We start from the raw sequence: 16026 nt of genomic DNA on the forward strand, positions 1-16026 counted from the left end.
AAAACGGTTTGAGTGGAGTGCTACAGAAATTTTTGGCTATGACACAGGTATCTACAGAGTGTCAACCCTACTCAAACAAAAACAAAAAGTGGACAGGTGGCAAAATCATAAACATCAGAGAGCTAATGCGGCAGAACTGTCACAAAGTTCAAATTCTGAAGACAGACATCTAAGGAGAGAAGACATACCTGCTTTACCTGTGGCAGAGAAGAGAGTAAGGAATGTTGGCCACTATACAAGCAGGTAAGAGGAAGACAACTAAAATATTAAAGAATTGCTAAAGGCCAAATAAGAGCTAGCATGATAGTATAAAACCTTGGGAGCCCAAGCCATAAAGGGAGGTAGCGGTGTACACTCACAAGCTCTCTATAAAACCTCCATAGGGTGGGAGGTCTAGAATCTTGCTTGGTTTGGAGGAATACAGGAGGCATGCATATGGAAAGGCATGAAACTTTGCCTCCTTGCCTGGTCTTAGGAGTGAAGGGCCTGAGCCACTGAAGCAAGAACAAAATGCTGTCTCCCCAGGTAACAACCCATTATTGAGACAAGGTAAGAAAAACCTCTTCCCCTGGGAGGAACAAAATTCAGTTCTGAACCAACAATTCTGTACCGAGACCATAAAAAATTTCCTACCACTGCAGCAAGGACAGGAACTCTTTCCCCTTTAAAACCAGTCACGGATACAAGTCAGAGTTTAACTGCTACAGGAAAGGGGAAAGAATGTTAAGAAAGCAACCACTCCTCAGGCCCAGGCACACAGGGCCTATTAAAGACTCAAGCATGCTGGAGTCTGGGTAAGGAAACAGGAGACTTACCATGCAATAGGCAAGGATGAAGCATGAACACTTGAGAAAAGTTTTTCAGCCCAACTAACGCATAAAACAATGCTAGAGGATATGAAATCTGTGGTGCATTGAGGCAATCATCACAATAACAAGATTCAAACCTGATCAGTTACTGACTAGATAGACCAAACCCCACATAATGGGTTTATTGGGAAACCAAGCTCAGGAGCTTCTGAATAGGGACAGAACACAAACCTGTGGTTGCTGTGGGCTGAGTATGGAGATAAGTGGATTGTCTACAGGCACAAGGGAACTCCTTGGATGATGGCTCTATTCTATACTTGTGGTGAATGTAAAAATTCATACAAAAAGTAAACTTGTATGATACTTTCAATAAACATTTTAAAATGGAGAAATTTAATAAACCTGTTAAGTATGCTGGTAAATGATTAAGTCAAATATGAAGGTGGTATTAGAAAGAAGTTCTAATACAAATTTCGGCAGAACGGTTATGAGTTGTTCCAAAAACGAAAAAAAACTATGTGTTGATCCCTAAGTCAGAAACTGGAAAAACATAATGTCTTTGGATTGGTGATTTCACCATTTTTTTTAAGCTCCACACCAAGAATAGGTTACTTAATCTCTCTAAACCTCAATTTCTTTTTCTATAAAGAAGGGATCAACATACTTGCCTAAGGGACGGGGTTGCGAGATAAAATACAGGGCACCTAGTTAAATGTGAATTTTTGATAGCGAATCCTTTCAGCATAAAGTATGTTCCAAATATATTTATACTGAAAAATGATTCGTTGTTTCTCTCAAATTCAATTTAATTCATAATTCTGTTTGCCAACTGGCAACTCTACAGAGAGGTTATTGTGAGAATTAAATGAGACACTGGCACTGCAAGACGTCCGCCCACCATTCGTACAATAAGCGCTTAGTAGTGGCTAGTGCTGCTTTAACCCCAGCCCCTCATTCGTTACTTGTCCCTTTGTTCTTTCGCACGACTTTTAAATAAATCATCTGTACTTGTGGTCTTTCCATCCCGAGTAGACAGACTCCAAAGAAGCAGCAAGAAAGTGTAGAACACCAGAACCCCAACGGTTAAACGAAAGCATTCCAAGAGCGGGCGGCGTCATGACGCACGAGGCCCCACCCCGGGGGAGGAACTCGACGCATAAATAAGACGTCAAACGAGCCCGGCGCCAGCCCCAGGGCCTGACGGGATTGTGGCGGTCTTCTTTCCCTACTCGGAAGCTACCGCTGCCTCGGGACTCTCAAGATGGCGACCTCTCTGGGTTCCAACACCTACAACAGGCAGAACTGGGAGGATGCGGTGAGTGCGCCGGCAGGAGGGGGACGGCGGGAGGCGGCGAGGCGGGCCTCATGCGGGCGGGCAGGACTAGGGCTGCGGCGCGGTCGAGGGCATTCCGGGGAGGAGCCAGCGCTGCGGCCTAGCAAGGCGGGAGCAGGAGGCTGGAGAGCGGCCCTCCGGCGGCTTGGAGGAAGAGGGTTTAGCCAGGGTCCTGGGACCAGCCCCCTTTCCCTCCCTGCTGTCTCCAACCTTGGCCAGCTGGTTATCTATTCTACCGCTGCCTGCCGGAAATGCAGACAGCGCCCCCTCCCGCGACGCGGCCCGTGCTGGACCTGGGGTTCCTGCCGGCCTGTGTCCCCACTCCCCGCCCTCCCCCCGCCCCCAGGAGAGTGATGAGGTGACAGGGTTTTCGGAGCTTGATCTTCAACCAGATTTCCCATTTTCTCCAGGACTTCCCCATCCTGTGCCAGACGTGTCTTGGAGAAAACCCTTATATCCGAATGGTGAGTGATTGCATATTAAACGGGAGATATCATTCATGTTCTGTTCATACTGTGGTACTTGCACACCTCTGTTAGTGTTTTTGTTAGCCATCAAAAGAAAGTATTGTCTTGTATTAGCCCAGAGGGCAGGACGATTTTCAGAGTACTGTCATGCTTACTCTCTCACTTAGCAATTCAGTGATAATCCTTGTCAAATACCTTTCAACCACTGCACCTTGTAGTCAGTCTCTTTAATGTAAGGTACACCTTGTCCTTTAAAAATACAAGTAAAATTGCAACAATCAGCAATGATTAGGTTAGAGCTGTTATGGTCAGTCTCAGAGGTATTTTATATGTTGTAATATTCAAGATGTTTGAATAGCTTTGGGGAACAGAATGTCTAATATATACAGGACATCAGCACAGGGTGAGTATAGACTAGTTACCCTGTGAGCACACTTTGTCAAAAGGACTGGTCATTGCTTCATCTTGTCTGATTTGGGAACTGGAAAATGTTAGGAATTTTAGTTCTTGGGAGCCATAAGTGAACCTAAGAGTTGTGACTGTGGAAAGTTACTTATGTGGTATTAGATCCAAAGATTCTCAAGGCTGTAACTCACTATATGTTGTTAGAATATATACCCTGCCCTGTCCCCCCACCCAAAAAAAATAAAGTTGTTTAATTATGGTTTGGTTTGTTTTTTTCTAATTTAGAATGTCAGGGATCTCAAGATATATCTTGTTTTGTTCTTATGGGAAAAAATAGACTTCTGGGTTTTTTGTTGTTGTTATTGTTCCTGTAACTTCAGTTCTTTTTTATTTCAGACCAAAGAAAAGTATGGGAAAGAATGTAAAGTAAGTATCTCTGTTAAGAAGTAATGATTTCTTTTTTCTTTTCTTTCTTTTGTGGTGAGACTGGAGTTTGAACTCAGGGCTTTGTACTTACAAAGCAGGCGTTCTAGCACTTGAGCCACACCTCTAACCCATTTTGCTTTGGTTGTTTTGGAGATGAGGGGGTTTGGGGGGGGTTCTCACAAACTGTTTGTCCAGGCTGGCCTCAAACTTCTGTGCTCCCAATCTCAGCCTTCCACATAGCTAGGATTACAGGAGTGAGCCACTGGTGCTTGACCAAGAAGTAATGATTTCTTTTTACTTCCTCCCTCCCCCTTTGGTAAAAGTCATTGCTGCAAGCTTTCATATACCGTTGATGTATTATTGGCTGGTAACTATTTATAGTGGAAGGTAAGAAAAGACCCCTTTAAAATAGAAATTCTTAACCTGATGTAGGTGAATTGACAGTAAACACCTGAGTTGTATGCTAAAGTTGTATGACCATGCATGTGAGCATTTCAGCTGAGGAAGAAAGTCATAGCTGTCATTAAAATTCTCAGATTATATGATATTTCCTGATTCCCTCCCTCCCAATCAATCAGTAAATAAATAAATAAATAAATAAAGGGCTGAATTGTTAGTGATGCTTACCTCTAGAGTAGGAGGACTAACTTTTCAAATGTTTCATTTGTGAACTATACAGTTTTTTAACTACTGGGAAAGGGTACAGTAAATTGGATTGAAACATCTGATGGCATTTGGACTAGGTGATTGCTAAGATGTCTTCTGAATCTTAGATTTGGAGATCCTTTCTTGAATCCTCCATTGTTATTAAATCTGGATTGATTGTGCATTTCAGGATCATTAACACTCTGTGGCTCTTGCTGTGTGTTCAGATCTGTGCCAGGCCATTCACAGTGTTTCGCTGGTGCCCTGGGGTCCGAATGCGCTTCAAGAAGACTGAAGTGTGCCAAACCTGCAGTAAATTGAAGAATGTTTGTCAGACCTGCCTTTTAGACCTGGAGTATGGTATGTTTGCCATGTCTAATATATCTAAAAGTATGCAGGTGCTATAAACAACAATCCAGTCTTTTGTCTCATACTTCTCTCCCTGTCTCTGGTTCTAATCCCACTTTGGAATATCTGCTGTGGTCTGCTTTACCCAGGAAAAAGATCATAACTAGGCTGTTCTACAGTCTTTCTGAGCAATAGAAGGGACTTAAGGAATAGTTGAGAAATAATCAGAACTGGCCTATACCTCCATCTCTACCCAAAGTGAAGTAAAAGGCATTAATCTTATGATAGGAAATTTCTTTGCCTTGGGCTTTCTTCTTGATCCAAAGCTTCTCCACAATCTCAACCAAAAACCTAGTTTAATTATGCATTCGGCTTTTGTCTTAGCTGTGTTATTAGACTGAAATAATGCTACTGTTTCAGAGCCGTTAGGAAATGATTTTTTTTTTTTTGGACTTGATTTCCATTTTATTATATTCCAGTACACAAACTTCCTTGGGCCAGTATTCTTAAAGTGGGATCCTTTCACTATACTCTTTAAGTACAGTAAGGATAAAACAGTCACCTTTCTGAAAATGGTAGAAGAAATCCAGAGAATGTTTTGTTTTTAATTATGGGTGTTTTTGAAAAAAGTAATTTACCAAAAAGAGTTTCTATATAATAAAAGAGAAAGGGAAAATGTGTAAATGTATATATGTTAAGTTCAGACAGTTACTCTGCTAATCAGGGTCTTGTCCACAAATTGTTTAATATTATTTGTATATTTGTTAAGGAGAAATCTGGTCCTAGAATACAGTGGCCCTTACATGACTGTCCATAGGATGTATAGGACCAGCCTAAAAATAAACCACTTGTACATTTATTTTAAATAAATTGTTATAGTAAAAGCTAGATACATTATTAATTTACAGGTCAAGTCTGTCAATAAAATGTTTCCTTATAAGATCTTCTAAAACACTAATTTCATCAAATTTCGTGGCAGCTCAGTGATTTGGACAGTTTCTTAGAATGCTATATAGCAGTATTAACCTGATGGTGCTAAAGAGTTTGAGTAAAAATTTAGTAAAGTGTCTGGTATCAAGTTGGAAAGAGGAGAAGGGAAGGGTAATGTTGTATTCTGTGTTGCATATTCAATACAGATATGTTTTTAAATATATCTGAGGTTTTTCTCCATTCCTTTGTGACAGGCCTGCCCATCCAGGTTCGTGATGCAGGATTATCTTTTAAAGATGACATGCCAAAGTCAGATGTCAATAAAGAATACTACACGCAAAATATGGAGAGAGAAGTATGCTGCCACTTTCTGCATGTCATTTTGGAGGGGTGGGGTTCTGGAGTTTTGTGTGTGTGTGCCCATGAGTGTGTATGTGTTGCGAGAGGTTGAACTCAGGGCTTTGCAATTTATGTATTTTTGTATTTGCTAAAAATCCTGATGAGTCAATGATCTGTAAATTTGTCATCCTTATGTAGATTTCTAACTCTGATGGAACACGGCCAGTTGGCATGCTGGGGAAAGCCACATCCACCAGTGACATGCTGCTTAAACTAGCCCGGACCACACCCTACTACAAAAGGAATCGGCCCCACATTTGCTCCTTCTGGGTGAAAGGAGAATGTAAGAGAGGAGAGGAGTGTCCATACAGGTAAGAGCTGAGCTACACTTTCAGTATTTGCTTAGATGATGATTAGTTATCTAAAAAGTGGGAAATGCTAGCTTAAAATATTTGTGCTTTAAAATCTAAAGCTCTTGCAATTAATATAGTGTATCTCATGTCACAGAACTATTCAGTTTAGAAGAGCTTGATTAAATTATACTTCTTAAAGCTGATCCTTGGGAAACTAAATTGCTTTGCCAAATAATGTAGATGCTAACCTTAAAGTCTCTGCCTGAGAAGTAAGTCTTCACTCTTGCCAAATAAATGGCGTGAATCTCAGTGTGTAGTTGAAGTCAGAACAAGGCCAGACTTCTAAAGGCTGTGTATGTTTCAGTCAAGACTGCCAGGTATCTGGATTAAGAGTTCTTAACTGAGAGTTAACTTCAACCTCTCCCAACCCCTAACCCAAAAAATAATATATGCCTTTTTTCTGGAGTGAGGTCCATAGTTTTAATCAGATTCTCAGTGGAAAGCAAGACTTCAAATATTTTAAGAACCATTGACTCAGAGAGGGTTAACCATGTGTCCCTTTTTGTTTTGGAGTAGATGATGTCAGTATTTCTTTCTAAGGAAAATCTTGCACTAAATAGCCTTTTAAATGGATTTTAGAAAGCTGGGAAGACTGTGTGATACAATAAATTTCTTGGTATTAGCTCCATTTTGATGATAGTATTTTGGTAAGGACATGTTTCTAGTTAAAAGGCATTTCAGGATATATATATATTTGGGGCTTCACTATGTAACTAGTATAGAGTGATACCAACATTTTTCCCGTTTTACCTTTACGCATTGTTCTTTCATGAATCATAGACACGAGAAGCCTACAGATCCTGATGACCCCCTTGCAGATCAGAATATTAAAGACCGGTATTATGGAATCAATGACCCTGTAGCAGATAAGCTTCTAAAGCGGGCTTCAACCATGCCTCGTCTGGACCCCCCAGAGGATAAGACTATCACCACACTATATGTTGGTGGTCTGGGCGATACTATTACTGAGACAGATCTCAGGTTTGTGGGTATAATTTCAAGAGCTCTTTTTGCTTTCAGCTTGTTTTGCTTTGCAAAAACAAAGGCAAAGTAAAGTACATTTTTCTTTAGCTAGCCTATACTTGGTATCATGCTGACTCACACTTTTATAAAATTGTCCTTTACGATGCCAGAGTAGTAATGTTCATCAATAGTACTTATCTATCCTCGCATAAGGTCATAACTACATGGGATGTACTAGCCAATTAGAATTTTTAAAGGATGGCACACATCCAAGTACGATTAACTATGTAAGGGAAGGAGAGCTTTATGATTCTAAAACGTATGCTTTAAATTGTTGGCTTTTTAAAAGAGACTGGTATTTGAAAAATTTGGTTTTTGCTTGTTTGTTTTTGACTTGTATTTTTGGCAAATATAACATCTGGACAGAAAGGAAATGGAAATTACCTCTTTCAAAGAGATAACAGGGAGAAGAAACTCCTACCCTTGGTAGCCTGTGTCCATCAGCCCTATCTAAGTGCGCTAGGTAATTCCTAGGGGCTAGTAGACTTTCTTTTTTTACAGGGAGGGGGGGATGCGGGGGTTGGGGAACTGAAGTTTGAACTTGTGGCTTCACACTTGAGCCACAACTCCAGTCCATTTTTCTCTGATTAATTTGGAGATAGGGTCTTCCTAACTATTTGCCCAGGCTGGCATTGAACCATGAGCCTCCCAAGTAGCTGGGATTACAGGCATGAGCCACTGGTGCCTGGTTTAGCAGACCTTCTATAAAAGACTATAGAGTACTGAACTTGGTGGTTCATACCTGTAATCCCAACTGCTTGGGAGACAGAGATGGAAGGATCACAGTTTGAGGCCAGCTCAGGCAAAAAAGTTAGCAAGACCCTATCTTAAAAATAAACCCAGTATGGTAGCACATGCCTGATAGCCGAGCTATGTAGGAGGTATAGGTAGGAGTATCAAGATCCCAGGTTGGCTAACCCAAGCAAAAAGTGCAAAACCCTTCTGAAAAATAGCTAAAAGCATAAAGGGCTGGAGGTGCTACTCAAGGCCATGAGTTCAAAACCCCAGTAACACACACAGACACACACACACACACACAATGCTGGAGAGTAAGAGTAAATATTTTAGGCTTTGTAGGCCAGGTACAGTCTTTCTCACATAACAGTATTATTAGTCTTTATCTTTTAACCTTAATTTTATTTATTTTTGTCATGCCGAGGATGGAACCCAAGGCCTCACACATGCTAGACAAGTGCTCAACCACTGAACTACATCTCCAGCCCATAAATATTTTTTCATACATTCTTGGTTCTTAGCCAGGCAGGGTGGCATACATGTGTAGTCTCAGCTAATTGGGAGGCTGGGACAGGAGGATCTCTTGAGCCTAGAAGTGTTCCAAGATCAGCCTGAGCAACACAGTGAGACTCACAAAAAAACAAAACATTCTTAGCTTCGTGTGCCTCAAGTTTACTAATGCCTTATGTAGGAGTTAGGACTTAGGGTCCTTAGGGAACTTTTCTTCCACAGGAAAAGTGTTGGAGAGCCTTTATTTACTCATTTTTCTCCATCTTTCAATAAGCAACACCCACATTAAGGCAAGACATGGGAGACACCAATAGGTAGTTGAGTACATAACCATGGAGAACAAGTTCATGATCCATTTTCATTCCCCAGGGCACATCTGGGTTGCTAACCTGTGTTTCTATACTTATGTCCCTGCAGAAATCACTTCTACCAGTTCGGAGAGATCCGGACAATCACAGTTGTACAGAGACAGCAGTGTGCTTTCATCCAGTTTGCCACGAGGCAGGCTGCAGAAGTGGCTGCTGAGAAGTCCTTTAATAAATTAATTGTCAATGGCCGTAGACTCAATGTGAAGTGGGGAAGGTAAGAAAGAGACAATTTCTTTTTTTTTTTTCCTTTTTTTTATTATATTCATATGTGCATACAATGTTTGGGTCATTTCTCCCCCCTCCCCCCACCACTCCCTCCCTTAACCCCCCTAACTCCTCGCTACAAGGCAGAAACTATTTTGCCCTTATCTCTACTTTTGTTGAAGAGATAGTATAAGCAATAATTAGAAGAACCAAGGGTTTTTGCTAGTTGAGATAAGGATAGCTATACAGGGAGTTGACTCGCATTGCTTTCCTGTACATGTGTGTTACCTTCTAGGTTAATTCTTCTTGAACTAACCTTTTCTGTAGTTCCTGGTCCCCTTCTCCTATTGGCCTCAGTTGCTTTAAAGTATCTGCTTTAGTTTCTCTGCGTTGAGGGCAACAAATGCTATCTAGTTTTTTGGGTGTTTTACCTATCCTCATACCTTCCTTGTGTGTTCTCGCTTTATCATGTGATCAAAGTCCAGTTCCCTTGTTGTGTTTGCCCTTGATCTAATGTCCACATATGAGAGAGAACATACGATTTTTGGTCTTTTGGGCCAGGCTAACCTCACTCAGAATGATGTTCTCCAGTTCCGTCCATTTACCTGCGAATGATAACATTTCATTCTTCCTCATGGCTGCATAAAATTCCATTGTGTATAAATACCACATTTTCTTAATCCATTCGTCAGTAGTGGGGCATCTTGGCTGTTTCCATAACTTGGCTAGAGCTACAAATAAACATGTGTGCAGGTGCCTCTGGAGTAACCTCTGTCACATTCTTTTGGGTATATCCCCAAGAGTGGTATTGCTGGATCATATGGTAGATCAATGTTTAGATTTTTAAGAAGCCTCCACATTTTTTCCAGAATGGTTGTACTAGTTTACATTCCCACCAGCAGTGTAAGGGGGTTCCTTTTTCCCCCCGCATCCTCGCCAACACCTGTTGGTGGTGGTGTTGCTGATGATGGCTATTCTAACAGGGGTGAGGTGGAATCTTAGTGTGGTTTTAACTTGCATTTCTTTTATTGCTAGAGATGGTGAGCATTTTTCCATGTGTTTTTTGGCCATTTGAATTTCTTCTTTTGAGAAAGTTCTGTTTAGTTCATTTGCCCATTTCTTTATTGGTTCATTAATTTTGGGAGAATTTAGTTTTTTTGAGTTCCCCCTATGTTCTGGTTATCAGTCCTTTGTCTGATGCGTAGCTGGCAAATATTTTCTCCCACTCTGTGGGTGTTCTCTTCAGTTTAGAGACCATTTCTTTTGTTGAGCAGAAGCTTTTTAGTTTTATGAAGTTCCATTTATCTATGCTCTCTCTTAGTTGCTGAGCTGCTAGGGTTCCATTGAGAAAGTTCTTGCCTATACCTATTAATTCTAAGGTATTTCCTACTCTTTCCTGTACCAACTTTAGAGTTTGGGGTCTGATATTAAGATCCTTGATCCATTTTGAGTTAATATTGGTATAGGGTGATAAACATGAATCTAGTTTCAGTGTTTTGCAGACTGCTAGCCAGTTTTCCCAACAGTTTTTGTTGAAGAGACTGTCTTTTCTCCATCGTATATTTTTGTGCCTTTGTCAAAGACAAGTTGGTTATAGTTGTGTGGCTTCATATCCGGGTCCTCTGTTCTGTTCCACTGGTCTTCATGTCTGTTTTTGTGCCAGTACCATGCTGTTTTTATTGTTATTGCTTTGTAATATAGTTTGAAGTCAGGTATTGTGATACCTCCAGCATTGTTCTTTTGACTGAGTATTGCCTTGGCTATTCGTGGCCTCTTGTGTTTCCATATAAATTTAATGGTAGATTTTTCAATCTCTTTGATGAATGTCATTGGGACTTTGATGGGAATTGCATTAAACATGTAGATTACTTTTGGGAGCATCGACATTTTTACTATGTTGATTCTACCAATCTGTGAGCATGGGAGATTGCTCCACTTTCTATAGTCTTCCTCAGTCTCTTTCTTCAGAAGTTTATAGTTTTCCTTGTAGAGGTCGTTCACATCCTTTGTTAAGCTTACACCTAGGTATTTCATTTTTTTTTTTTAGGCTGTTGCAAATGGAATTATTTTCATATATTCTTTCTCAGTTTGTTCATTATTAGTGTATAGAAATGCTAGTGATTTTTCTATGTTGATTTTATATCCTGCTACCTTGCTATAGCTATTGATGGTGTCTAGGAGCTTTTGAGTAGAGGTTTTTGGGTCTTTAAGGTATAGGATGATGTCGTCTGCAAATAGGGATATTTTGACAGTTTCTTTACCTATTTGTATTCCTTTTATTCCTTCTTCTTGTAGAAAGAGACAATTTCAAATACCTTTGTTGATATTTTCAAGGAATCTGGAGATGGGGAGTTCTTGATAAATAGGCTTAAAACTGTAAAGTATTTTAAAATATCTTTAGACATCTCCTCTATCTGGTACTTGAGTCCTGTGAATGTTGGAAAAGTACTACCTTGAAAATGTATTCACAGTTTTGTTATAATCTCCATTGAAGGTCTATAATTTGTTGTTGTTGTTGTTGTTGTTGTTGTTGTATACCAGCTCTTAATAGGCTAAGTATAATGCAAGGGTATGAAATGTGGCTTTGAGGATTTATAATAGAATTAGACCTAGATTCTGCCCTTGGTGGCTGATTGTCTGGGAAGAAGATAAAACAGAAGAATAGCTATTTTAAATTGAAATTGATGATTGTATAAGAGAGGTAAAATGCCCTAAATTTTAAATTCAAAGAGGAACATGTTCCTATCTTGGAACCAGGGAGGAGCAGGCTACTAGCAACAGCTCCATTTATGGAGCACTTCCTGTGTGCCAAGCACATTTGTTCTTCTAAGTAGCCAAATAAGCACATATATTTGTACACACGTATATATTGCCTCTTCTAGTACTGACAACAGCTCTAGCAAATTTTGAATCTAAATCCTTCTGCCTTCAAATCCTTTGCTTGTACCACTCTGCAGTTTGACATTTATGGGAAAAGATGTTTGCTGAAGACGAGGCAAGGAGTGAATGAGCTTCATTTGGGGAATGGGACAAGCAGAGGTGTGAGAGAGATGGGACAGGGTGCTGATATCCTGGTGCATGTGTGTCTCCCAGATCCCAAGCAGCCAGAGGAAAAGAAAAAGAGAAGGACGGTACTACAGATTCTGGGATCAAGCTAGAACCTGTACCAGGACTGCCAGGAGGTGAGTGCAGACTTCTGGCTAAATTCAGAAGCTCAGTCTGCCCTGAGGTTCGTCTGTTAGAAGAGACCAGGTCTGCAGCAGCTCTGTCTCCCTGAAAGCCCTCCTTGGATTTAAAGATGGTAGAAATAGTGCTGCTGATTGCCGTCTTCTCTGAGTGTTGGCTGTTTTTTCTTCTCCAGCTCTTCCTCCTCCTCCTGCAGCAGAGGAAGAAGCCTCAGCCAACTACTTCAACCTGCCCCCAAGTGGTCCTCCAGCAGTGGTGAACATTGCCCTGCCACCACCCCCTGGAATTGCCCCACCCCCACCGCCAGGTAACTTCCTTCCTTCCTGGCCCAGAAAAATCCTTGTGAAAGTCCTGCACCGTTCTGTCTAAGGCAGCCAAGTCCTTTGCATTTTCCTTTTAGAAGTGCACAAGCGAAGCTGATAGATTGAGATTTCTGATATTTCAGTTTTCTCCTCGTCTGCCAATGAGAGAACAGGCACCAGTTTTCTGAAGATCTGAGTATATGTATAATCAGGGTGGAAGTTACTGGACTACAGTGACCTGCCACCAATAGCAGCAGCTTCCTTCCCTAAACTAAATCCTAACTGATGCCCTAGAACACTATTGCTCAAAGTGTGGGCTGTGAGCAGGTGTCATTTCACAGAGTATTACCTATCTACAAAATATGGAGTTTGTGCCAGCATGTAAATTAGTGAACTATTTCCTTCATTAGAAAGTCGTGTTACAAAAAAAACTGTCAGATGAATACACAGTGTGCTTGGCCATGTAATTGAGTTACATTTTGGCTCAAGCTCTTATCTTTTCATTGTTCAATAGCAAACAATTCAGGGACTAGCACTTTGTATAGCACTACTCCAGAGAATGTCAGTGATTGTAAGTAGTATAAGGTAATCACATTTAGCCAGTTTTTTCCATGATTGAGAGCCTGTACTTTTGAAGAAAGCCTGAACACCCTTCTTTCTGTTATCAAGCATTGAGGTTAATGATGACAGGCAGGTTCTTGCTATGGGGCCTGTTTTCTTCCTCTCCTCCCACATCCTCACCAAGTCCTGTCTGGTATGATTTGGTATGTTTGATGCATAGCAGAGGCTCGCATGTCTTACTAGCAGGTCCCCTGAGTCCCGTGGAAGGACTGAGAGAGGTTTTTGGACTGAGGTAGAAGGTTTCTAAAACCAAGGAAATAATATAGGTAAATACCCTAAGCAGGTCTTACGAACTGACATTTATTTAAACCCATGTCAGTCTTGATTTAAAAGTAGGTGGTTTTGGTCTTAGAAAGATTTGGAGGTTTGAAAGTTGTTAGGGGAACTACAAGCCTAACAAATTTGTTTTCTTCCATATGCAGGTTTTGGGCCACACATGTTCCACCCAATGGGACCACCTCCTCCTTTCATGAGGGCTCCAGGACCGATCCACTATCCTTCTCAGGACCCTCAGAGGATGGGAGCTCATGCTGGAAAGCACAGCAGCCCCTAGCACAGTATCACCACTCAGGGCTCTGTGGAAGAAAGGGCGCTTTAAAAATCCCAGTAAATGAATCTTGGAATAAATATATTTTTCCTTTCTTTGTAGTTTCCATGGTAGCTAAATGTGTTCAGATATAGGCAGTTGGAGAATAATAGCCATGCTTCCCTACACATATTCAAAGGATCAGTGGACCTCAAATAAGCTGCCATGAACACAGCTGGTTACTACTATAATATTACTAAGAAAACCTAACGCCTGTTCCTCTTAAAACTGTATGGGGAACAAGCAGATGGGTGAGTTGGAATATCCAACGGCTTTACCATCCCAATATGTTCACTTTGTATCTTTTTGGGTGGGACGCAAAAATTGACCTGTGGTTAAAAAAACCTTTTGACCATTTTTATTGTCTATTGGAAATTTTTTTATCATCTAAAAAAATTAATACTAATCATTGTAGTGGCATAAGTGTGATTTAACTCTTGAAGTCACACCCTCAGAGATAAGCAGAAACCAGCACCCAACACAGCTCAGATCTTTTCTTTCCTTTTCCTCCTTAATTATAAAGGCATCTTGACAGTTTTACCTCTCTATGCCACCAGAAAAAAACAAAAGTAAAAATTACTTTTTATTCCTGTCAGTCAGATGGAAACAAAAATTTATGGAGCTGTGTATTACTGAAGAAACTGGTGTCTGAGATGAAATTGTTTTAAAGAACTTCCTATAAAACACTTTAACAAACTGAAGGAAGAGCCTTGGAGTGTGTTTGAATGGAAGACTTATGACCTACAGCTGGACTCTGATCTTCAGCATTCACCTTCGTGTGTCTTCAGCGTCTTGTAATTCCCTGCTTCTGGGCAGGGGACTCTGGTCTTAGAATGTTTGGATATAACTGAATTGTAGATGGTAAAGGAAATTTGATGTTGTATTGTATTTTTTGTTTTTAAATGATTAAAACGGGTCAGTTTTCCAAATGTTGGCTTATTTCTGGATTTCTGTTTTCTTTATTCTTTGGTAGTTGAACTTGAGGTCAATGGAAGTCAAAAACAAGTTACAAATGTGAATTTAAAAATCTTTAGACTATCTTGATTTTTATCTTTATATCTGTTCTATGATGGTAAAAAAATCCCCGGCCTTTTTAGTACCTTAAAAGTTGGTTGAGAGCTTGAAAGTAAATAATGCACAGAAAGCACTTAACGCAGAGCATGGCATGTTATGGTTGATAACTGGTAACTTGCTAAATGGTAACTAAAAGCTTTAAAATGATTTGTTCAGGTCATTATAAACCTGAAGTCAATTCTGTGTTACTATATGAACTGTCTACTTACAGAATGGGTGTATGCCACTCAGGAAGGGAGACAAGTAAGAGAAGTTTCCCTCTTTTTCAGCCCATCCACATTCGGGGCAAGGGGGTTTCTTTGCCACTCACTCAGTTCACCGACCCACGTAAAAATCTCCCTCACAGACACACCAAGTGTGCGTCACCAGTTCTCTAGGCATCCCTTGATCTAGACAAGTTGACAACCAAGATTAGCTGTCATACTCCTTGAAGATTGTTTTCCAGTATTGCTGGAAAGCGTTAGCATTTTTTATTGTATTCTGCTGTCTCTCATATTTTTCATTTCTCCATCTCTCTGTAATGTATTGTAGACACCTTTAGTTCACTAATTCTTCAAGTGTGCCTAATCTGTTTTTAATCTCATTTTTGCAGTGCTGGGAATCAAACATTAACTTCTATAAAATAAGAGATTATTTTGATAAAATATATACAAAAAAGTGCATGAAACACATACAAAGTCAACTTAAGTATTTTTAAGTGAACACCTATATAGCAATCACCCAGACCTAGAAGAGAACTTCCCGTTACCCAGCGACAATTATGTGTCCTTTCACATTCATAAACCTTTCTTCCTCCAGAGTTACCACTATTCTGTCTTTTGTATGAAGTGAGTCCTTGTGTCAGTAACCAAATATGTATTTACTTGCCCTCCCCTCTTTACTGTTACATTTCTGAGATGGATTCATGTGGTGTAGTGTGATTCATTCATGTTCACTGTCGCTGTATCTAATGCCAGGCTTCTTGATGTTTGGCTAGTCTTGGCACTTTTCACTTATATAAAGAACAAAAACAAGTACAAAGTTTCATATAAGGAAGTTGGTGTTAGGTCCCCCAATTACATGCTTTTTCTGGATCCAAATTTTCCTTACTGAATAAAGAACAATGCATGTAGTATGATTCCATGAAAACAAATACCAATGTACCTATCTGTCTATATGTTCATATTCATCTATTCACAGAATTCTGCAATTGTAGGAGGACCAAACTGTTGCCAGTGGTTACTCCTGGTATGCAGGAATGGAGCAGAATGCAGGAGAGGGAAGAATCTATACATTACAGCTGTGTTGCTATAGCATAGGCCT

General features: G+C 40.3%; 1 protein-coding gene across 2 annotated transcripts; it reads left to right on the plus strand.

The window, feature by feature from the left end:
• The first annotated feature begins 1967 nt into the window (after positions 1 to 1967).
• Positions 1968 to 14589, plus strand: Rbm22 (RNA binding motif protein 22). Of its 2 annotated transcripts, XM_074076636.1 has the most exons (11): positions 1968 to 2124; positions 2553 to 2606; positions 3411 to 3440; positions 4313 to 4445; positions 5618 to 5718; positions 5901 to 6073; positions 6896 to 7096; positions 8801 to 8965; positions 12049 to 12137; positions 12317 to 12448; positions 13487 to 14589. In XM_074076636.1, exons 1-11 carry the CDS (start codon positions 2071 to 2073, stop codon positions 13615 to 13617), a joined length of 1263 nt encoding a protein of 420 aa, XP_073932737.1. In that variant the 5' UTR covers positions 1968 to 2070; the 3' UTR covers positions 13618 to 14589. The 2 variants fall into 2 exon arrangements, with proteins under 2 accessions (XP_073932737.1, XP_073932738.1); XM_074076637.1 differs by lacking the exons at positions 1968 to 2124; positions 2553 to 2606 and having other exon boundaries at positions 4276 to 4445.
• The last annotated feature ends 1437 nt before the right edge of the window (positions 14590 to 16026 follow it).

The sequence above is a fragment of the Castor canadensis genome, chromosome 6, assembly GCF_047511655.1.
Source record: "Castor canadensis chromosome 6, mCasCan1.hap1v2, whole genome shotgun sequence".
NCBI lineage: Eukaryota > Metazoa > Chordata > Mammalia > Rodentia > Castoridae > Castor > Castor canadensis.